The 24,592-nt window shown below is 45.0% G+C and overlaps 1 protein-coding gene across 2 annotated transcripts in view; it reads left to right on the top strand.

Annotated features, from left to right (window-relative positions):
* Positions 1–24,592, top strand: part of EWSR1 (EWS RNA binding protein 1) — a 510,501-nt gene that overhangs the window by 5,381 nt on the left and 480,528 nt on the right. For both annotated transcript variants that reach the window (XM_085634473.1, XM_085634474.1), the window contains exon 2: positions 20,848–20,884. In XM_085634473.1, the coding sequence (XP_085490599.1) occupies positions 20,848–20,884 (37 nt within the window). The remainder of the gene's footprint in view (positions 1–20,847; positions 20,885–24,592) is intronic.

The following is a 24,592-nucleotide window of genomic DNA, read 5'->3' as shown; positions in this document are numbered from 1 at the left end:
AGGCTCATCCAATACGCAACAGCGTTGACTTTATCAATTTTGAAAAGAACGGTGCCCCAAACCTTGCAAGACTGAGATATGCAGTGTCATCAGTATATGTAGGTAAAGTAAAGTCAAATTATTCAGTTATGTCTGTAATTGACATAGGCAAACATTAAAAAGCGGGGCTCGAGGAACCCGGAGAGACCCCCTGAACTAGACCTATTGACTACAAAAGGTTTCTTAACCCCTTGCATGCCCGCCCCTTTCCCCGCCCAGTGCCGCGCCTTCCATTAGCGGGCGGAGTTCATGACGAGCTGGACTCGTCATGGGCACAGCGCCACCGCAGCCCATGACGAGTCCAGCTCGTCATGGGCACTGAAGGGGTTAAAGTTATGGCAAGAGCTATTATTAAGGAAGGTAGCAAGCCATGTTAAAGCCTCAATACAAACTCCACAATCAAGTACTCTGGTTAGCAAGGTATTTTAAGACAGTGTATCAAAAGCTGTGTAACAAATTCAGCAGCATGATAATCGTTGAGCCCCCTTGATTAAGTGTCAGTTGTATGTTCTCATTAACTTAGAAAAGAGCAGATGCTGTGCTACGATGTGGACAATCGATGTGTTTTGGATTACTGGAGAGTTGTCTATAAATGTTTTTTCACGGTTTTAGCTGGCGGAGGAAGCGGTGAGATGGGGCAATAATTTTCTGCCCTATAGCAGTCTACGGTGGGTTTTTAACCGCTGCATACTTCTTGATTGTGGAACTGTGGCTGAGGAAATGGAGAGATTCAAAAGCTAAAGTATGATATCAAATGCTAGTCTGATACACATATATGATAATGGGATGGGACAGTCTTCAATGGAAAGATAGGTTAAATTAAATTACCAATGATGTTAGTCTTTCTTCTAAATAAGACATTATGGTGACCAGCATGGGGGCAAGATGTTTAGTGGCTCCAAAGTACTGGGGGCTATACTATTCTGCATAAAAAGATGTCAATTTGGGTTAAAAGGCTGCAGGTTCATGACCCGTATTTGTAGAGAGAACTGGGAGGGCCTTGTTGGAAGGGTCCATGAGGGATTTAACGATGGTAACAATTGGACGTGCCCTTGTTTCTCATTTTGTAACAGTCTGGTGGCTTTATGATAAGCTGTAATAGCTGCATTGTATTTTGCCTTGCAGTCTATATCATGATCCTTTCGTCAGGCTTTTTTGTGTATGTTACAGCTTTTCCTCAGAGCTACGAGATGGGGGTTTTTAAACCAGGGTGCCAAAGTTTTTAGTCTGGCATTAGGGAAAGACTTTAAAAAAAATATTTTTGTCAAGTATATAAGTGAGCCATGTGCTGATGGCAAGATCAGTCTCCGGTGCTTTCAGAGGGAGACTAGGTTTAAATGCAGCTGGAGAATATCAGAAGCGGACAGATGAGTTTGTACAAGCGTCTGGTCACAGTAGGCAGCACCCCAAGATTCAGAGTAGTCCCTGTATCCAGCAAAATAAAAAGTTGTATAGCATCTCGATCAGACCACAGGAGTGGCATTGACAACTGAACCACAAGATTGGATGTGTTCATGAACACAACATGGTCAAGGATATGACTTGACACGCTGTGATAGCTTAATACTTTCCTGGTCATTTTAAAATTGTCCTCACATGAGCAGCTTAAAAAAAAAAAAAATATATATATATATATATATATATATATATATATATATATATATATATATATATATATATATATATATTCTCTTTTTATCAGTGTATAAGTTGAGGTCGGCATAGATGTTAAAACTCGAAAATGTAAGAACAAAGGGGTACAATAAGCCCCTAGAAAAGCGTGTTCAATTGAAGTGCCAGACCTTGGTGACTGTAAATAAGAGCACCTGAGAAAGAAATTGTTCGAGTGTGTAGGAAGCTGGCTCTGTATATACTATACCAAAGTGAGGTATAGTGTGCACAGTCCAGTGGATCCCCCAAAGGTAGGCAGAGGTAAAGTTATACAGCACCTGTCCTCACTCTCTGTTAGTGGTAGTGTGGTCGAGCAGTAAGGCAGTATCAGAGGACAGTGTTAAGCATTTGTTGTACAGTCAGCAAATTAATTCACACACTCAAAGTCCGAACTTCAGACTAATTGTTTTTGTATAAAAATATTCTTTTAGTTTTTTTATTTTTTAGAACCAAGCAAGCCTGGCACAGGTAAGTTGATATTTACTTTGCAGTAAATGTACAGTTTGAAATGCAATTGTAAATGTACATTGAAATGGTTACAGTTTGAATTATTGGTAATGAAATATTGTGGAATGCTGTACATTTACTTTGTATCAATGTACATTGAAATGGTTACAGTTTGAATTATTGGTAATGAAATACTGTGGAATGCTGTACATTTACTTTGTATCGATTTTGCAATCAGAATTACAGGTGAGTTGCTTTTATGTTACTTTTGAGATTACTTTTTCTACTCGGTGTGATATGCCTAGATATCACACTGGGGCATTTCCTAGAGAAAAGTTAAGTAAAGTCAGTTTTGCACAATTGTTGTTTTTCAGGTATCCATACAAATCAACTCCACGCTTAACCCCTTCAAAGCTCATGACAGAATGGTTCCGTCATGAGCATCGGTGCCCCTGTGCTCATGACGGAACCATTCCGTCATGAGGCCAGGGACACGAAACCCCTTTGCTGCAGACAGCAGAGGGATTTCTATTTAACCCCTGTGACCTTGGGAGCTGGGGGAAGAGTTTCCCCAGCTCCCGAGGCCCCCTCCTTGGTTTCTGTGCCATGAAGATCAGCGCGCACGCCGCGCTGTCTTCACTGCACAGAAACCGAAACAGTTTCACTTTCTATGTGCTCGGGGGGGCTATCTCAGCCCCCCCCCCCCCCTTCCAATGGTACCTCTCCCTAGTGGATCCCTAAGCAGGGATCCACCCACTAGACACCAGGGAGGGGGGAGTGACCCCCGGTACAAAAATGGGATAAATTCAGTCTTTTTCACCTAACCCAAAACGTATTGAGGTGACATCAAAATTGCCTATCACCAAACAACCTGGTTTTGCAAGGGCGGGTTGCCTGGGTGTTTGGCCCCGTGCTCGGCGGCCATCTAGGGAAACCTACCAAACCCATGCATTTCTGAAAACTAGACACCTGGGGGATTCCAAGGAGGTATGGCTTGCGTGGATCCCCCAATGTTTTTTACCCAGAATCCCCCTGTAAACCCCAATTTTAGCTGAAAAAATCAAAATTTTCACACCTTTTTGTGAGAAAGTTGTGGCATCACCGAGCTGACACAAATTTCCTACCACCCATCGTTTAATAGGGACTTGTATGTATGCTAAGGTCCTCTGCCAATTGTAGAACAATTATACAACACCATATTTTAGGGAAGAAGCACTGGTACGGAGGTCTGGTTAGCAGGCTTCAGTGCTTGGTCAGAGATGAAAATCTACATCCAGCAGCTAAAAAGGGGCAAAAAGTGTGTGGGTGGCAACTGCAACAAAAGCACAGTTATCTACAAAGCGCGTCAAGCTATGGCCCTCCCCCAATTTTAAGGTTTGGCCTCTTTCATCTCCACTCTGATTTACAGCAGTTTCAACTATAAGCAGTTTTTTGTTGTTGTTTTGACTACTTTAATTCTCTCCTCCCCCCCCCCCCCCCCCCCCCCCCCCCCCCCATCATTTTCTTATTTAACAATCGGGTTTAGAAACCATTTTCTACTCATGGAAAAGAGCAAAAGTGAAAATTCTTGAAATCCTGTCATAGACTGAGTTAAATGTGTCAAGTGTGGCACGCTTGTGCATTGCTACTTTGTTTTTAATTCCACAAAAAATCCTGAACAGAACTCTGAAGTAAATGCATCCACTTTTAAATGCATCCACTTTTATAGGCTTTCACTCACTGGGCTGATTATAGTATTGCCAGTGCTATTAATGAGCAAATGTGCTGCTATTTTTGAGGGCTGTGTGGAGCTGCACCTGGCCAGTACTGAGTGCTAAAGTTTTATACAATTTTTTTTTTTATTTTTTTTATACAGCATCTTGCATTGGTTACCTGCAGTTTTCTAGAATAACCTCTTTTAAAAATTTCTTCTTGGGACCGCTGTTATGTGAAAAAATCTTATTCCAGGATTAAGTTAAACAACTTTGATTAAAATGTCCAGAAAAACATGACATCGCCATTTCAAACTAGTTGTGATAGTACGTTTTATTTTTAACATTAGAGCGCTTTTATAAAATTCAGACGGTGTGGGCACTCTTGTGATCTGTGTTAACAAGTTGAATAACTGTTAAAAGGCATCCAGAATGTCCACACTCCTTGCTCCAAGGGTGTAACATATATTGTCCCAACAATTTCAAAAGTGTTCTCTGGTTCATCTTTTTCTGAATTCCCCATGAATTCTTGAAATTGGTGCATAATTTTGGTTCAACTATTTCGTACAGGTGAAGTCTCATGATCCGTATTAAAAATTCCGACAGTGATTGACTGAGGCCAAGCAATACCCTCAATCCTAGTCAGGGTAAGAGGCAGGCAAACCCCAAATTAGCCTGTGCTCACCCTCTGGTAGCTTGGCACAGAGCAGTTAGGCTTAATTTTAGAGGCAATATGTAAATTATTTGTGCAACACTTGAAACAGTATTAACAGTGAAAACACCACCTCAAATATTCCACACCAGGTTCGAAAAATAGTGCTTCATTTTAAAAAAACGACAAACTGCAAAAATCCAATAAGTAGAACATGAGATTATAGTTTAAAGAATAAACTATAAAATAGTGCTTAGAAGCAATAAGAGCTTGCATGGTGTATTTGGTTGTGCCAGACTGGAACAAAGGCAAAAGTTCAGACGAGGGAGTGCGGGTCAGATGCAGGGACCCAGTCAGGCCTGCTAAACAAAAGTACCTTGATCCTGGCTGCGTCGATGTCGAAGATGCAGGCCAAAGGGATGCGTCTGTCAATCCACGCTGTGGTGGCGATGCACTAATCCTGAGCCACACATCAGTGACTGTGTGTGCTCCTATGAGCTGCGATGGGGATGTTAATCAAGGATGCCATCGACTGAGATGCAGGGACCTTATGCTGTGGTGGTTCCGAAGGCGATGCGGCTGGACAGATCCAAGCAGCAGGGACTGATTTACACAAGGGGAGTGCTGGTTCGGATCAACGCAACTGCGTTGGTTCGACAGCGGATGCATGGGTTTTGCTCAAGCAAGCCCCTTAGACCTCCCTTCCAAGGGTGTAGGACTGGGGTGGCACTACTTGGCAGAAACGGGTACGTTGGAAGTCCTATGTCTCTGAGACTTCAGACCAGGAGGCAAGCCAGCTAACCCTTGGAGTCGCTCTTGATTCAAGTGTTGCAGGTCCAGTCCTCATCCAAGCAGGGGTACAGCAGGCAGCTCAGCAGGGCAGGAGTCCAGCAGAGTGGAGGTCCTTCTTCCATGCAAAGTCTTCACGGGTCCAGAAGTGTACTGAAGTAATGTGTGAGTTCCAGAACTTATACCCAGTTGAGCCTTTGCAGAGGGGGAGACTTCAAGAACAGGTCTTTGAAGTGCTCTGAGACCCTTCTTGCCCCTGTTCCCGACTCACTACAGGGTGGTATGCAGCCCTTTGTGTGGGTACAGGACACAGCCTATTCGGGTTCAAGCAAGGTTGGGTCCAGCCCATCCCTCCCGCTGTTTTCTTATACAGAGGGGGTGTAGGAAAGAGCCCCTTTTTGCTTGGTTGTCCCCTAACATTTGCCAGATACATGATGCCAACTTTACTTGGTGTGCCCAGAGTCTCTGCTAATCGGGCTTCCAGGGCCTGTGTTCTTTCCCAAACCTGTCCCTTTGTCTCCACAATTGACCAACGGCCTAGTTAGCCCTACTGCCACTCGGGCCCCCCCTCCCCCCCCTCTAGCTTCGCCACTACATAACTCTAAGCCACATGCGAGTCACTTGTAAAAGGTACCCCTAGTACCAAGGACCATGTGACCAGAGAGGGCCTCTGAGGGCATGTATTATGCCACCCGTAGAGACCCCTCACCTTAACACCCACACACTGTTATTGCAGTGAGGGCATAGCTGCATGAGCAATATGCCCCTATAGTGGCTGTGCCATTACAGAAATAAGTGCAGTGAAGCCATTTTGAGTACATGGGCTGGGAGTTTGTCAGCACAAACTCCACAGCTCCATGATGGTTAAACTGCAGCTTTTGTTTGAAGGGTCCCCTCTACTGTGACCGGAACTAGCTGAAACAAGCAGACAACAAAAGGTACCTCTGCAGCCAACGGTGCCCAGGTGTCCCCTAGCTATCCAACTTACCTGCATAGCTGTTGGTCGCCTTCGTCCAGCCTGCTGCCTCTTTCCGAAACAGACTACCTGCATTCAAAAGCCTTGGGTACCAGAGGCGATTTGCCCCTGCCCACTTCATCCCTGGGGCAACTGCCCTGAGATCGCGGGCATCTACCTGCAGACCGTGCCTCTTCATGGTCCCCTCTGCTCCATTGGATAACATTGAGCAGAGCGACCTCTGCACCCGGCCTCCCCAGATTCGGCAGGCCATGCAGTACCTACCTGGTCTTTAACCTTGCTCTGTGTTGTCCTAAACCCCTGAAGCCTCTATTGCAATGAACTGTCTCACCGTATCCCTGCAAAAGCAAACAGCTGTACTTGAGTTGCATTTACAGAAAACGCTCTTAATACTGTAAAGTATATAACTGCATTCAGAAAACATTCCTGCATTCTTAAACAGTATTGCTACTTTTAAAATACTGTCAGGAAGGAGCGTGTGCCTCGGGAGTGGTACCCTCCAATGATCACATTCTGGCAGCACCAACTCTGTTTTTAGAGGCACCAGAGATTTGGAGTGGTCGGAGTGGAAGAGTTTTTGGGGAGGATACTGCGGTAGGGAGACCTGAAACAGTAACAAATCGTTAAGACCAAAAGGATCGGGGAACCACAAAACTGTTGCTATACTTAAAATGCACATTCTAAGCACTCTTACCTGTGTGGGATTAAAGGTGTTGCATATCCACACCAATATTCACGTTTTGGCATTTGTGTAGATGAGTTCACTTCTGTAAGGAGATTCTCCTTTGCTTAGCACTTAGTCTATAGTGGCTCTGATTTTACTTGTCAAGGAAACTTGTTTAAATCGTATTTAGGTCTCTCCTGAGCCAGCGTGCATGCACTCCACTGCGAGGTTTCTAGTAAGGACTTCCATCTCACACATCTTTTCCTCCATGTATTTTTATTTTACTGCCATGTATTTGATTGGCCATTTGCGCAAGGCTTTCGCAAAAGAAAGCACGCTAATGGCCAAAGGCTAGGGTATGTCCCGCCTTATCTTTAAATGTTCCCTCCCACAGCCTATGTGTCTCGGGAGTGAGCGCAGTCATGAGCGGCACGCAGTGTGCCAGCTGCATGGCAGGCTGCATTCCAGTTTCGGGTTACTTGTTTTTTGTTGCTGTTTTATATAGCGCAAACTCGGTCGAAGGCCGCTTTCCATGAGCACCAGATTTCACAACACAAACTCATGTTTTTTGACCGGCTCGTGGAGATTATGTGATTAGCCAAGAATCACGGGAGTTTTAGCAGACGCCCGGAATCCAAGATCCAACATTTCCTCTATAGTGTTCCCCTGTATTATTACTCCTCTCTACATTCACATTTTTGACTTGGTTTACATTGTCGCCTGAAAAACAGCATTCTAATGGTGCGGGCATTATTAATTCTGCTGTGAAGAAGCTTGCACTGCTTTGTTCACTGGTGCCTGTGCCGAGTGTAGTAATTCTTGTAAACTGTATAAGCAAAACGGTTGAATTTGTAAATGCTTGTCACCGTTTGACAGCAAGTTATGAACTTTTATCTTACAAACACCTTCGCAAATACATTTAAAAGGATGAACATTTGTTTTCGGAACTTTCTTGCACAATAAATAACAAATGGCGCCCTCTAGCGTAATTTATTATTGTTGCCCTAAACTCGCAATATGAAATCCAATTTTTTTTAGGTCTCTCCTGAGCCAGCGCATACGCTACTCTGGCGCGACTTTTAGTAAGGGCTTCAGAAAATGCTACCACTGGCCTAGAGCTTGCGGTTATGCGGGCGTGCGCTTGCGAGCAGAGGCGCCATCTGGCTTTCCTCTCTCGTCATGGGTCATCAGCTTTCAAGATACGAGAGCTTTCTTTCACATTCCTAAAGTCGATAGCTTCATTGTTCTTTTAACTCACTCACTCTCTCCTCCACCACGCGCTGTATCTGGTGCCCTGCCTCATTTTACTTTCGTTATCGAACCGAGCAAGCGGCGCTATAAATAAGTGGCTTTTGAAGATAATCCGTTATATTTAAACCGCTGCTCCCTGCCGGCGCTTCGCCTGATATCACGGTCATCAACACACTTGTCTCTTCTGCAATCTCTCGGAGAACATCCACAAGACGTTTTTATTTTGATTTCCCTCAATTTGGTGTGTGGGTGACGTGTTGTTAAAAGCTCACTGCAAACCGCCGCCGGCTGTTCTAAAATACAAGGGGGGGGGGGGAAGCGCCTGCACCACTTGCATCCACTCCATGCATAAAACAAGCACCCGGAGTCCCGGACCCCCAATGAAGGTGGCTCCAGAAGGCAGGACCCGCGCTGTCTGTCTTTCCCTCCTTTCAGTGTTTTGTGTTACCGAGCCCCTCCCTCTGCCCCCTTTCTGGACAGGACCCCCCCCCCCATGACTCAGCAGCGTCGGAGCTATGAGTGAATTGGGGATAGACCACGACGCAAGCAATAGCTGCACACACGCACTGTGTGTGAAAGCAGGGAGCGTGAGCAGGTACTGAGAGCCGCTACTGCGAGAGCTGGCCCGTCTGTTTACTTGAGTACTTGTTTTCATTATGTGGCGTGCTAAAGCTCGGAGGAGGGTTCTTAGTCCAAGAGGGGTACAAAATAACCCATAACCGTGCGCCCCTCAAGCGGCACTCTTCATTCTTTTAGTCCACCAAGTTTAAATAAAAACTTTAAGTTTGATAGCATTGTTTGTCAGGAGCTGCGTCCCCAAAGGCAGCAACTGCTAAGATTTTGTTTAGATGGCACATCATTATATTGTGTTGTGAAATAAATACCTCCACTACCCATTTGTCCCGAAATGTAAATTGATTGGTCTAACTGTGTTCACCCGTGTACCTACATTTTCGGTACAGAAGAATTCTCATACATGCAGTATTTTTATTTTCTACATGTTTACATTTCTGCATTTTTGGACATTTATTGTTAGTACACCTTGTTTTTATTTCATCATTTTTACCACCAGTCCATAAAGAGGTAAGGGGGCCAGCGCTGCATGGGAAGAGTTTCTAGATATTTCTGACAGCTTTGTAAATAGTTTCGTGGGTGGTAATGGGATGTTCACAAAAGCAGACTAGACGTGCTTCTGACATCTTGCCCCAAGTTCGATAATCTTTCCAGATAAACAGGCTGATTGTAGTAGACAGCTTCATAGCGTAGGCTGTCATTCTGAAGAGTATCTGGGTGTCCAGCACGCCGTGTGAAAATATATGGGTGTCATGGCATACCCTGTGAACAGTAGCTGGGTGTCCTGCAGCGCACAAGTACTAAACAAGCATTGGCATAGCCAATAGGCCTCGCCTTTGGGACTTTATAAGTGTTTAGCCGTGCAACAGTTGATGTTATATTAATTTATTCAGCGCACAGCTTCTCGGAAGTGTCCCGGCGCTAGCAACAGAAAGGCGGCCCAAAAACACAGATGTCCATTAAAACAGCAGAGTCTTCAAAGACTTCCTGAACAAACGAGGATCAGAGATGGCCCTCAAATTCAGGGGAAGCGCATTCCAGGCAAGGCAGGCTCTACGGGCAAAGGAGTTGCCCCCCAACCGTTGACGATTAAATTTGGGCACCTGCATCAGCAGCAGTGAGGACGACCTCAGCTGTCTTCTAGGAATGTAGAAGGTGAATCTGTCCTGCAAATAAGAGGGGCCTAATCCATAGAGGGCCTGTTGCACAATTGACAGCATTTTAAATTTCAGTCGTGTTTCAACGGGAAGCCAATGAAGTGACCGAAGCTGTGCCCGTACACTATGCCTGGAGGACAGCCCCCCTAGAAGTCTGGCGGCCGAATTTTGGACCACTTGCAATTTCTTTACAAGGTAGCCCGGGCTGCCCGCCAGGAGGGCATTCGCATAATCAAGGCTGGAGAGAACCAGTGCGCGCACCACCGTCTCTCTGGCCTTATATGGCAGCAAGGGGAGAAACTTCTTCAAACTCTTCATCAGCCCAAAGCATGTGCCGGCCAGTTTTTTTTTACATACGATGCAAAGTTCAAGTTCTCGTCAAAGCAGACGCCGAGAGTTTTTACGGCCCCATTAATCTGGGGGGGACATGGAAAGCCCGAGGGCCAGAGTCTTGCTCTGAACGCAGGAGAAATTGAGCCAAACAGCAGGACCTCCGATTTTGCCTCGTTACATTTCAGCTGTGCATTAGCCAACCACTGAAAGACCGAGGACAGACACTGATGAGGTCTAGCCACCAAGTCGTCTTGCTTATTCCAAGTGAACAGCAGCTGGGTGTCATCCGCATAGGCCATCACTTTAGCCCCCAGTGACTCCGCCAGAAAAATCAGCGGAGTCACATAGATGCTAAATAGCAGAGGGCTAAGTGACGACCCCTGTGGTACCCCCGTGGTAACCCTCAAGGGGACCGAGGCACACGGAGGGAGCCAGACCTGCTGCATCCTTCCCTCCAAAAAGGAGCTGATCCAAAGCAGCGCCCTCCCACATACTCCAATATCCAGGAGGCGGTCAAGGAGCATGGCATGGGGCACCGTGTCGAACGCCGCCGAGAGATCTAGCAATATCAATGCTGCTCTCCCGCCGGCATCCAGTCACTCCTGGATCGACTCCGAAACCTCTAACAGTGCGGATTCGGTACTGTAAGAGGCACGGAATCCAGATTGCGCCGGGTGAAGCACACCTGCTCCCTCCACGAAGTTAGTCAGTTGGAACGTGACCGCCTCCTCGCATACTTTGGCCAAACTAGGCAAAAGCGAGATGGGACGATAGTTTTCTGGGAGCAAAGGATCAAGGGATGGCTTTTTAAGTAGCGGCAGAATTAAAGCGTGTTTCCATGCCATAGGCACATACGCTTCCCGTAATGATTGGTTAACCAGGAGATTCACCTCTAAGTTGGTGGTGTCAGCCACATCGGAGAGTAGTCTAGCCACGCACGGGTCGTTAGGCGAGCCAGACTTCAGGGCTTTAAGAATTCTAAGAGAACCTGTCAGATCAATGGGACTAAAATCAGAGAGGCTGGAGATCGGAGGTGCCCTAGGCAGAAGAGGCGCCTGCTCAGGGCTACCAGACCTCACCGAGGACCAAAATGTCTCCTGGATGCTGATTATTTTATCCCTAAAAAAAAAAAGATGCCAAGGTATTACACCAGGCTTCCGAGGCAGGGGCTGCCGCCACCTGGGCGCTAGGGGCTAGGAAACTCTGCACTATGGCAAAGATCTCTTTAGAGTTATTAGCGCGTTCAATACGGGCTGCGTAATACAGACCCTTGGCCTCCCCTATCGCTCCATAGTAAAGTTTTTGTTTAGATCTAAGAATCTCTTTATCACGGTGCTGATATCCACCGAAGCGCCAGGTCCTCTCCGCAGCTTTGCAGACGTGCTTCAGATTCCGCAGCGTGGGAGTGAACCATGGCTTAGAAGGGGCATCTCTTCTCAGCCTAGGCAGACCTGCTGCCGACACCGAAGCAACTGAACCTGCAATCCAAACAGCAAATTGGGTGACATTCTCCTCCAAGCCTGGCCCGAAAGTAGGCCGTGAGGCATCAAGCGCAAGGCTGAGCTGAGTAGGATCTACCTTTCTGGAGATGGGCGGGCGTTTGCAGTTGGACTGCCTCAATGATTTTTGCAACGCCCAAGAGAAAAAGATGGGAAAGTGATCTGACCACGCCACTGGACGCGGCTTCATAACTAATGTGGGGAAATTAGTGCAAATTATGTCCAGAGTGGCCACCCTGATGAGTTGGGAACATGACCCTTTGGGAGAGATTCACAAGATGAAGGGAGTCTAAAAATGCCACGGAGTCCGCCTCCTCGCTCGCTACAAGCAAGGTGGATATTAACATCCCCAAGGAGTACAAACTTCGAGAACCTCAGGGCCCGCTCTGCTAAGGCCTCACAACAGGACGCTAAGAAATTCCCAGCTGAACCAGGGGGCTGATAGATCAGAGAGCCACCCAGAGTGAATTGGGCCGATAGTTGGGAGACTAAAATTCAAGGCTTCACATTCGCCCCAAAGAGTAGAGATTTCGCTCCTAAAGGTCCAGTTGTCCCTATACCAGATGGCCAGGCCTCCACCTCTGCCAGAACAACGATCAACCCGGTGAACTTTGAATCCCGCGGGTGTAGCCATGGCCACTATAGGATTAGAGAAGGCATCTAGCCAGGTCTCTGTCACGAACAAGATGTCCAGTTTATTGTCCGTAACCAGATCGAGCACATCAACGCAGTGCTTCTTCACAGATCTTGCATTAATAAGGCAGGCGCTAATGGTTCCAGAACTTGAAGAGCCGTCAGCCAAACCAATCGGTCTAAGCTCAGGCGTGAAGTGAAACACACAATCGCCACAGGAGAAGTCTCTGGAGGGAACATTGGGACAGACTTTATGAGTTGGACACAGAGGGGGTTGCAGGGATTTCAGCCGCTCTGCCGAGAAGGTAATGGGGGGGATAGGACTCTTAAGACAAGTGGGGCAGAGTGACGTGCCCTGGGCCCTGACTGCGCGCTGACGGTCGCAGGCGGGCCTGCCTTAGGTGCGCCTTCGGAGCGCAAGCTGCGCTCGTCCGCTGCGCTTCCTGTCAGGCCTACTACTTGAAGGGCGTGGCTGTGTCTAGAGCGCTGACCGCGAAAAACGCGCGTCGCCTTCAAGATGGCCGCTGTGGTACTAATAATCCCCCAGAGGAGCAGCCCGTGACACAAGGCTCGTGATGCGCCCTAGTAACAAGAACCCCGGTGAGTGGCCGTAAACTGCTGGGTGACGAAATTCAAATCACACACAGATAGTCAGAGGGCCAAATTCACACAGTTAAAATACACCCCCCACAATTTCCTCAATAAAACAGACAACGAAAGGAATACAAATTTAAAATGGAAATCGGGCTAAACGCAGCCTTTCAGAAGCCAGATATTGTGCTGGGTAACTAAACACTTATAAGGTCCCAAAGGCTGTACCAATGCTTGTTTGTAACTTGATTTCTTGAAATACGTATGTACATTTATTACTCCCAATCATGTAACTTTAATTGTTTGCACAGTAAATCTGGCTTTCAAGCACTCTACCAAATCATGTTCTGGGGAGCTATTTTTTTTCTTTACAGTTGTACCATATATTTCATATTTGTTTTAACTCTTGTTGCTCTCCAAGATGACAAATCCAAGACCAGCATTTGCAATGCAGTAGATCTCGCATTACTGAAAGTTTGAGCTATTGGCGTTGCATTATTATTTGCAATGCCAATAGGTCAACTTTCAGCAATCCAAGACCCATTGCAAATGCTTGTTTAATCTTGCTCGCCTCCAGGACCTTTTAGAAAAGGGTCTAAATGTTTCCCCCTCCAGATAACTACCTGGATGGGTGCCGCATTTGCGCATGACGGAGTGGAGAGGGTGTACACGTGAGGGGTCAGGAGATTGCCAAAGCTGGACAACCAAAAGAATCAATTGAGGATGTCCGCTGGGAATGAACCAAGCACCGAAAGGCAGGACCGATGCAGAATATTAACCAACCAGAGAAAAGGAATTTAAAAAAGGAGACCAGCAAACCAACCAAAAGCAGTGGCTGAGTCTAAAGTCCCTGATAGCCCATATACCAAATACAGCAGGCCTCGCAGCACATGCGCTGACCAGGCTAGACCTAAAAAACATGTTGGTCTCTGTGATTTGGCTTTGCTGGAATCTGCACTCTTGTTAAGAGTGCTGCGAGCATGGGGCTTACTGTGATTCAGATGGCTCAGTAAGATGACCGCTGTCCGATTGCTGCGAGGTTCGGCTCTAATCATGAGCTCTGGACCATATGCAGGATTGGCTTAAACAGACCAGCCAGTTCCAAGATGGCGGCCACGGTGTTGCTAGGGACCTGTCCGCTTGCCTGGAGAACTAGAACGCAAACCCTTAAAAGTTAGTTGGTGTACTATTTGTGTGCACGTAGCATGCTCTATAGTAGTACAATGATACAAACAGGCATAGGCAAAAGCAAGGTTCATGCACGGATGTGCACACAATGGTTGTTTTTTGTAAAGATCATATAGGGCACAGGGGTACAGCAAGAGAACTTGTCTGGGGATGCCACCATGCACCTACAAGTCTGCACATAAATAACGCTATAGTCATCAAAGTCAGGATGCCTCAGTTAGGACTGATACTGGGCAATCATGACACTGTGAAACTTACCTGCTCTAAGTGATTCTTGGTTCTAGTAATAAAACAAAGTAATTTTTTTTTTTTTATACAAATCAAATTGGTCTGGATCCAGTCTTTGAGGGTGTTTAAATTTCCTGCCTGAGTGTGAACAATATATGCTTAACACTACCCTCTGATAAACCTAACTGCTTAGCCCAGCTACCGCTAAATGGAGAGTAAGGTATTATCTACTTTAACCTCTGGCAACTCATTGGATTCTGCACACTATACCACTTTTGGTATAGTATATACAGAGCCATCTTCCTACACGGGGGGGCTACGCAAGTTCTATATTTGGTATAGCAGAGGATAAAGTAGATAATACCTTACTCCCAAGTTAGTGGTAGTTGGGCTGAGCAGTTAGGCTGATTAGTGCGGTAGTGTTCAGCATTTGATTGTACAGACTCGGACGAGAAATGTCACACACTCAAAGACTGAATCCAGACCAATTGTATGTATAAAATGTTACTTTGTTTTTATTACTAAAACCAAGAATTGCTTAGTTGCTTGTAAGTGATCCTTTAAAAGCAGTAATACTTTTCATAATACCGTGTGTACTGGTTTGGTATAAGCATACAAGTTACTTTGTAAACTCTTTGGAATACTTGCAACTTGGATTACTTTTCAGTTACTTTTCCAACTCAGTAAAAAACAAATACAGTTTAGGTACTGCAGTACACTACTAAGCAGGACAACTCACTTGTAGACACTAAGCTATTTTGTTGTAATGTAAGGCAGAGTCGACATAGAACATTGTTCAGAAAAAATGCCACACCATGCAATCCTATGGGGGAAAACAAAGTTCGTAGTTGCAGCTAGATACGACTTTTAGTGTGGTTCTTTTGTGGGTAGGTGCAAGGTTCAATTTTGCATTCAAGGTGCACCACCAGCGGCACTATGGCGACTTGGTGCCAATGCTAGTCCGTGGTGACTAGGCACAGCGGTTGTAGGCTGCTCAAGGGTAGGTAAAGCGGCCTTGAAGGACAATCTTCAGGAGTTGTGCTAAGTACAAAGGGGGCCCAAGGCAGCGGCACAGGGGCAGCCAGGTGCAGGGTGCTCACACAGCGTCTCGCGGCCAATGTTACCCTATAGAGATCATTGGTAACTGGGTCAGGCTGCAGGCTTGGACCAGAAGGTCTGTTCGTTGGAGCCAGCAGCCAGTGGAGGAAGTTGAGATGCCAGGTGTCATCTGGACACTGTCGGTTCTTGTCACCAGGATGATGGGCTGGAGGATGCAGGGGTGTCTTTGGATGTCTGGTTTCACCTTACTGGGCAGGTTGGAGGGAGGTTGGTCTTGGTGCAGAGGCTGCAGGCATCTTCACAAAGGCTTGGAGACGTCATCCCCTCCATGGATTCAGGTTCGAGACCACTGGGGACCCTCTTCTGGACCGGTGGGCCTCCTGGGCTCTGGCCGTGGGGGTTTGGTGCAGAGGTAGGTCTGGAAGCTGAGTTTTCGCATTTCCGCATGGTGTTTGGGTTCTTCGTGGAGACAGGGCTGCTGTCTTCTGGAGTCTTGGATTTTTTTCAAAGCTGATCATTCCCCCTCAGGGTTTTTTGCGGTTGCTGGTATTCAGAATAGAAGTCATTGTGCTGCGGGGACTGCATGAAGGTGCAGTCAGGCCGGTAAGGCTGGGGTTGAAGCAGTGGGTACACAGATCTACTTCTGCTGTGTCGTCTTCACCAATCTTCTTTGTTCATTGGGAACTGTAGAGCTGACTTTAGGGGTTTCCCATAATACTGTATCTAGTGGCGTTACTGGGGTAGCCAGGTAGTAGCCAATGGGCTGCTGACCTAGGGGTGGCTACACTGTTGGTGTGCTCACATGGGGGAAGTGAGCACAATCCCTCATTGGGTGGGGGGGTGTCTTCCAACTGCAAGACGGCGGGCACTGACGAGTGGGCTTCATCTCATCAGGAATTAAGAGAAGTAAGGGAAAGAGGGAGGAAAGCTGAGAGGATGTGAGACGAATTGAGGGAGGGAAGGGAGGACGGAGTGAGGGAGAGGGGAAGACAGGAGAGAAAGCAAGAATAAAAAAAGAAAGGACTTGGTGAAAGACGGAAGGGCAAGATATGAGTAACTGGAATAAGTGAAGTTGAAATAAGGGTTGAGGAAATAAGGTTGGGTATACGATTAAGGAGAGAAGAGAAGGAATAAGATGGGGAAGGAGGAAAGGAGGAAATGAAGAAAGATAGAGAGGCAGAAAGAATTCTAGGCAGAAGGGACTGTGGAAGTAAATAGGAAGGAAGGGTTTGAGGGAAGGAGGAATCGAGGAAGTGGGAAGAGATGGTTGAAGTAATAAGTGGGAATAGGAGGGAGGGTTAGGAACCAAGGAAGGTAAGGAAGGAAGTAAGGAAAGAAGTAAGGAGGGTTACGATGGCCAATAAGGAAGGGAGGAACAAGAGGATAAGGAAAAGGGAGAAAGAAACTGAGAAATTAGCTACTTGATATGCAAATGACAGTCTCTTAAAGGATTCATGTTTTCTGGCTGCCCGGCATTAATGTTTTTGGTAATATAATGAATGAAATATATTATGAAAGCAAACTAGAGGGAGTGACACTCCACAGCAGTTTTAAATATGTCCCCTAAAATTATAGTATGCCCTTTATGTAGCGCTTACATTGCTGAGGAAGTAATCCATACAAAGCAAGGTGACAATAACAGCAGTTTGGTTTTCTAATCACTCGTCTATACATAATATAGTACTTTATATCTCAGGGAAGTGTCCATCCTTAGTAATAAGCCAATATAGACTGGCATTACCGGTGAGGTGGAATGTGATAAGAAAATAATGTATGACCGCTCTAATTGAGCGAATTCTGCTTCGGACATGAAGAAATGTGCAAAAAGAAAACATGCCCTGGTTTACCATAGGTCCATTTCTAGTTTGATCTGCCTTGTACAGTTTTGTCTTAGCCTTCTGACTCCTCTCAAAATGTGCAGAAATATATCTAACGATGAGAAGAGTGAGCCGCCTGTCTGAAGGTAGATTCTGATACACTTTCTATTTTTCAACCGATATGTGAGCAACTCACATTTGAAATTCTGCCAACGGAAAGCGACCTTTTATTTTATTGCGAAAGTTTGATACATATTTTATAACATGCTGCAGTGGTGATAAATGGACATAAAATAAGCAGAGGACCATGCCATCTGGTAAAAAATAGAAAGAAAACAAGTAGCACAGGAGTGGCGAGCATGTGGCGCAGCGGCCAGAGTTGCTGACTTCAGAGCTTTGGATCCCGGTTCGATTCTCGGTGGCGCAACATTCTGTGATTCTGGGCATTCAGAAAACTGGATCCAGCCACAGAGAGACTGTCCCTAAAAACAAACTCATCCCGAAGCCCGTATCTACCGCATAATCTGTTTATTTAAAGGGAGGTAAAATACGCTCAAAGCAAACACACCTGATAAATAATTATTAAACCGAAAAGCTGATGCACAGCTAAGGTAACATATCACCAAATTTGAATCCTGTTGGAGCTAGGAAACTAAATAAAAACATACTCTGAGAAAGGTATCACCATTCCTCAAGCACTCCATTGTTTTTGTTACGGAAAATGTCTCCACCTCCAGGTTTCGCAACAGACCGTGCAAGAGAGGGGGCGAGGGGGCAAATAGTTTAAGGTGAAATAGATCTATTTCACACTTAACATTACAGGTTTGAAACTTAGTGAGACGGAGTTCCGCTTGTGTCTACAAAGCAGCAGGAAAACAGAACAAGATGGATGTTAAATAGAGGCAGTTAGACTTGGAAGAACCAGGGTATTAGTGCTTCCTGAAAGTTTATCAGTGTTGCAACACCATGTCTCTTGGCAAAAGGCTAGGCATGGCCTTTGAGCTACAGGCGCCTGACTGGGGAGTTTCGCATAAATGGCCATGACATTCTTTGTCATATCTGCGAAAACTGAATTCTTGCCCAGGGAACGTAGTGACTCCTCCAGAAGTCAGAACAAAGCGAGATCAGCATTTGTAACTTTAAAGTAAGAACAAAGGGAGCTTAGTTCCTTGAGTATTCCTTTAAAGTTCTGCGTCATCAAAGCCCTTGACACCAATGGCCCTGAACTGTTTGATAGTGCTGTGATGTTACCAATGACCTCTAGGTACTAAAAGTCAGGCCCGCCCAAGTAGTTGAGCCCAGCGGAGATCACCAGAGAACAGGAGAGAATGTGCTGCTGGAAAGAAAAATGCTCTTTGATGTCACAGCTCAGCCTATAAATAATTAATTACAAATATGCCAGGAGCTGAAAGAGAAAACAATACCTTGGGCTGTGTGGGAGGAGCAGAAGCAACACTCGGCCGCAGATGGGCGAAAGCAACATGGGATCCGTGGATGGGATGGGAGGAGCAGAAAAAGCAAATGGGTGACAGAGCGAAGTGATCGCGATAGGCCCGCCCAAGTAGTTAACTCTTTCCAGCAGAGCTCACCAGAGAACAGGAGAGAATGTGCAGCCAGAAAGAAAAAAGCGGCATTTGTAAACAAGACAAGCCCGGAGGAGCGTGGCGCGCGCGCTTTGCGGGGGAGCGCGTTTCAGGCGGGGGAGCGGACCCTTTGAAGTGCGATGCCAAACTGATTGCATGGCGGCACGATGCGCGTGATTGTGCGCGTGCTCGCCATGCAGTCCGCTTTTCGGAGCACTTTTAAATGCCCCTTACTATAGTCTTGCTTTGTGATCGCTTACGCGATAGCAAGGCGAGACCTTAAAAAAGCACATGAAAAGCAATGCTTGAAAGGGCGCAAAAGTACTAGGGAAACATTTTGTTTTTTGGGTGTGTCTCACTAGAGTATTTGGTCCAGAAGTTTGCTTACTCAAAGCGAATCCTAGCAATCACTGAAGACGCGACCCGAGGACAATAGGGTCCTCTTCATGGTGGTGTTACATTTGTGGATATCACTGCTTTCTTAGCCCAGCTAACTTCAACCTTTTGCTTAAACCAAATATGAATATTTCTGTGACTGAAATATCTAAAAATTTGCCAGAAGTGGCAATAGTGTCAGCAACTAGTGTTTGTAATATTTCACTTGATAAAAATGATATAGTGTGTATGTGTGTAGCCGTCCTCTGGTTCACTGTGGAACCTACATAGTATCATAGAACCCAGGGCTCCTTCAAGGATGAAGAATACTGCACCTGCGAATGTCGTCTTCGTTGTGTCTGGGTCATTAGCGGAAAATATGACGACCAGTGAGAGGCATCTGTTTGAATGATGAGTATAGAGCGGAAAGGGCGTCCAACCTGTTGATCATTGAAGGAGTGGGGACAAGGTGATGTCTGCGATGAGCTAAGCTGAGGTGGAGTCTGCATTTAGACTATGGTTGGTCCAATTCATGAAGGGTAGAAGAATTGGGAGAGGTGAGGGTCTTAGATACACTGTCTAAGTTATGAAGGGATGTATTGTGCTGAGAGTTGCTGATAATGTAGAAGACAAAAATGAGGTTGAGTAATTTTGCTATGGCACTGAAGCCTGCTCCACCATTCTTAAGAAATGTGTAGTAAGTGATTAGGGTGATTATAGTGGTGTTGAAGGGCTGTAGAAATGGATGCATGTTTCAACGTATCTGTATTTCAGTGGTAGAGGTAATAACGATGTTGTGGGCTAGTTTTGGACAGTGGTCAGTGATGAAATGTTTCATTGAAGACCAAGCTCCTATTCCAGGAACTGTGAAATTATTTTAGTGTTTACACATAAATGGCTTGTGTTTTTGCAGTGCTAAGTTTGTGAGATAAAGTATGAGATTAAAGTTATGGAAAGTAATTTGTTGCAGGCTTTTGTGCAGAATATACATGTGGTGGATCAGTCATGATGTGCTTTGGAGTAGAAGGTCTACTGGAAAAATGTGTATAGTTTTGAGACCTTTGATAGTCAGAGAAGGGTCTCTGATGATAGTAGGGGGTTGCAGTAGCCGACGTGCATGCTCATTTGAGCTACTGTAGTCCGCCATGGACCAAATCCTTTTGGTTCAAGCATGAGTGGAAGGTCTGCGGTGTAAAAACTAGTACAATGTATTCGCTCCTATTAATTTTGTGCATTTGCATGATTTTATTGCAGAGTTGTCCTGGCTTTAAACTGTACGGTGTACTTATCTGAAGGCCAGCATATCTTCCTGCCTGACATCTCCCCTCTCTCTTTTTTTTTTTTTTTCGGCGGGGGGGGGGGGGGGGGGAATACTATATGCCCAACTCTGTACACTTATGCTGCGTTGAAATCGGCCAGTTAGTGGCTTGAGAGGGTTTTTTTTTGTGGTTTTGTTTTTAATTAAAATTTTCGGGTACTGTTAATGTTTAAGAGTAGTGCAGTAGGCTGACTGAATCAATCATCTACTTTAAAAACACTTGGAATTACTTTTAATTATAGTACTATTTAAGACTACCTCCTTTAATAGCTAATGTTGTGTAACATGAAGTCTTCACTTTTTTTCCATTTAGACTACAGTACCTACAGTCAAGCTGGAGCCCCGCAGGGGTGAGTTTTTTTTTTTTGTTTTTTTTTTAAATATTGTGATTAAATACTCACACAGTACGAAGTTAAGGCACAAAATGTAAAATTGACTTAAAATCCACGACTTTGCTGCATTTTGTTAAATGATTTTTTTGCCAATTTTGCGTTTATTCGGTGCCATTAATGTACACTTATTTGTCCATATTCAAAACCTGAATAGAGATTTAGAAGACTGATTTAGTAAAGCAAAAGGCTATGTACTGTAATTAAGGCAATAATGTTGTAGAACCCAAATCAGTGTGTGGATGCTGTTGACTTTCCCAATTGTCTGGATGCATAACAATGAATCTGAGATTGTCGTAGTCGTCGTCCCCGGCTCTATAATTATGGAAAATGTAATTTCTTATGGTTATCCGGTATCTGCTGCACAAAACGTACTTGGTGATTGACTTAACTAAGGCCATGCCAACTTAATTTACTGTAAATGTAGCAGTGGCGTTACATTGCCACGTTTTCTTTTCTGAAAGATACCGGGATTACCACAGTGCTGTTCTCTGCTATGACAACATAGGATGCCTCTGATCCTATTGGATACCAACCTTTTTGTTCTATTTATACCAACAAAACTTTTGCAAATCCTTAGGCAATAAAAGCATCTGTAATTGTATCAAAGGGGTCTTAGGTGATCATTTGGATTATCCTCTTTAAGCACATGACCTCCAGTACATAGGTGCAAAACTCTCTCAAGACTTCCCACGCTGTCCGTTATTTCACAGTTCCCTTTGTTGAAGTGTTCATGTGGAGTAGAAATCAGGAGTGTGCAGAATAAGCATCTCTATAAAATGCTAAGCTTGTTCTTGCTTAAAAATACTTATTTGACTGCCTGGCTTTGTATCTTCATGATTTTGTAAGAGATTTTTTTAAGAATAAAGAATTGTAAGAGAAATGAGTTTTTTTATTTTTTTATAAACCAGACCATCATGTATGTTTTAGATTTAATCAGTTATGAACATTTTATCATGGATATGTTATGCTAGTTTATAATTTCATAAACAAAGTAAGTAAACTAGACTCTTAACTACATGGCCCACTGCCTAGGGAGGCGGGGGAAGGAAAATATTTTAAACATATTAATAACTTGAGAGCGGCTTGATAAATCCACTTTGGTAGGTGTTTAGCTTTCTGTTGATTTATGTGAAGTTTTGACCTGATCCATCGGGGAGCAAAGATAATTTGGGGAAGGGAGGAGGGGCAGTAATAGTTTTTCTCAAACATCTACTTGAATCTGGGAAAATTTGACAGTCTATTAGCACATTAAGACTGGGCAGGCTGTCTTACCAAGCTCCGCTGCAGATGGCTGAAGTGAGTCATGCCGAAAGCCATGCAAAGCGCATACTGGATACATGGCAGGCAGATGTTACATTTGACAAAAACCACTGGGAAAAGGTAAGAGTGATGGGTGTTTGCAGGAAGAATTATCAGTTCAGGTCTATTTTCTGCTTTTACGAACAGATAGATTTGCAGTGCACTACAGCTTGTGCCTCTGCCACACTCGCCAAACCCCTTAATTGAAGGCATGCTAAAAAGAAAAGGCTATCTACAAGAGTAAAATGTGGCCGATTGGAGAGCTTTCACCCACACCTCTTCAGCCTTTGGTCTGTAGTTGATGTTGCAGGAAGCTGGCTCTCTATATAGTGAGCCAAAAGTGGGTACACTGTATAGTCCAGGCACACCTTATTTAGTTACAGAGGCAAAATTAATAACCCTAAATGCTCTTTTGTGGTAGTGTGAATGAGCAGTTAAGGCTCATCAGAGGGTAGTGCTAAGCATTTGTTGTACTAACGTAGGTAATACATGAGAAACTCACGCAAGATTAAATCCTAGACCAATTTAGAAAGATAAGTCCTATTTTTATATACATTTTGATACACAGAATTTTGTTATCAAGTAAATACTTTTTACATATCCATTTTTCCAGGGAAGTAAAATGTTATCTTAAATGTGTTTTAACGCAGCAATGCTTTCCTATTGGGGGGTGGGAAGGCATATGTTAGTTATTTACGGTCTGTTTCGGGGGGGGGGTCTCCTTCAGGACTTAAGGTTGTAGGGGGGGGGGGGCCAAGGTCCAAAGTACTGCCAGCAGTTACTCATTACCATCTCTTGGGCATCTGGGTGCAAAATTACTGCTCGAAAGGAGGAGGGCCATTTAGAAACAGGCTGAAGACCGGGACTTGAGGACCAGTCTGGAAGCTCCCAGCCGGGGGCTCTGCTCACAAGGGTCCTGGGAGCAAGAAAGCAGTCTATTCTCGGATACCTGGGCTGGGGCGCTCGGTTGCAGAGTAGATAGGTTGGCTGGGCTCTGTGCGTTAAAGGCCTTCGTAGTTGTCAGAGGGTGCAAAAATCAGGACAGCTGGGCCACCCTGGCAGTGGCTCTTTGATGCTGATGTCCCTCAACGGCTGCTCAGTCTCTGTGCAGTAGGAGTCTGGGTTAGACTCTCATGGACTTTGCTGCAAGGTGTGCTGTGTGGCTCAGATCGGTCCTGGTGTCCTCTCTTGGTGGTGAGAGAGATCTGAGCGTAGATACCTCTTCCTGGGCGACTCCTGCATTGGCCGGGGTGCTGCAATACAGTGAACCGGACTCTACGTCTTCGGTGAGTGCAAGGGAGTAACTCCTCTACTCCAAGGGAGGTTGCTGGCAATTTGTGTAGGACCGGCAGTCTAATGGGGCTATTTGGCAGTTGCTCAGCTGCAGGATGAGTCCTCAAACTTTTTTCAGCTTACTAAGAACCATAAAAGCATATTGATAAACATGTATATCGTTAAAATAAAGAGTAATAAAATGAACCATATGAATTTTCTCACCCATGTAAAAGCATCTGATGAGAAAACAAGCAAATATAATACCTAAGGTACATTATTCTTCTGGCACTGAAGTTGTACAAATCTAGCAGGGGACTAATATGTGAGAGTCAATCGGCACCATAGGAGTTCATTATCTTATAAAACGGAACACCGAAACCCCAGCTAACCAAATTAGGATTTTTATGTGTTTTTGTTTTTCTAGGTCGAGCATTCAAGACCTCTTGTATGTACTTTAGTATATGCTTATATGTGTATGTACTTTGTGGGCTCTGGGGATAAGCCCTAGGACTTGCCTGCTTATGCTTGGGACTTTTCTTTTCTTTTCAACTGCCTCTATTTAACGGTCTTGATTGAAAACGACCAGTAGAGGCCAGTAAAACACGAGAATTGCTTTCTGCTGAGGGACTTTCTTATATTTCTATTTCAGGCAACTGTCTCTATTTAACTTTCTTGATAGAAAACGACCAGCAGAGGTCCGTTAAATACCAGAATCACTTTAGCATTCTCTAGATTCCCGTCCACAGAAACTGTCCTCCATGAGCACCAGTACACTATTTTTTTCAAATCTTCTATTTTCAGTGACAGGACTACCGAAGGCCCTGTTTTTTTAGATGAAAAACCGAGCTTTGGACTATACCATTTCCCGCTGAAAGACATTATTTCTCGCTATTTGTTCCCATACTTGTCACACAGTTTAGTGCTTCATTTCCCTCCATTTTAAAGAACAGTAGATGTTTCAGCACCCAAGCTAATGTGCTGTATAGCTAAATACATACAAGGTCCCAACGGCGAGACCGATTGCATATGCTTGTTTTTTTCCCCCTGTGTAAATATTTTACACAGTTCCCATACAGTAAGGTAAAGGTGTAG

This window comes from Triturus cristatus, chromosome 11, assembly GCF_964204655.1.
Source record: "Triturus cristatus chromosome 11, aTriCri1.1, whole genome shotgun sequence".
NCBI lineage: Eukaryota > Metazoa > Chordata > Amphibia > Caudata > Salamandridae > Triturus > Triturus cristatus.
The sequence above is the reverse complement of the archived record's forward strand: the minus strand, read 5'-3'. Positions and strand labels throughout refer to the sequence as shown.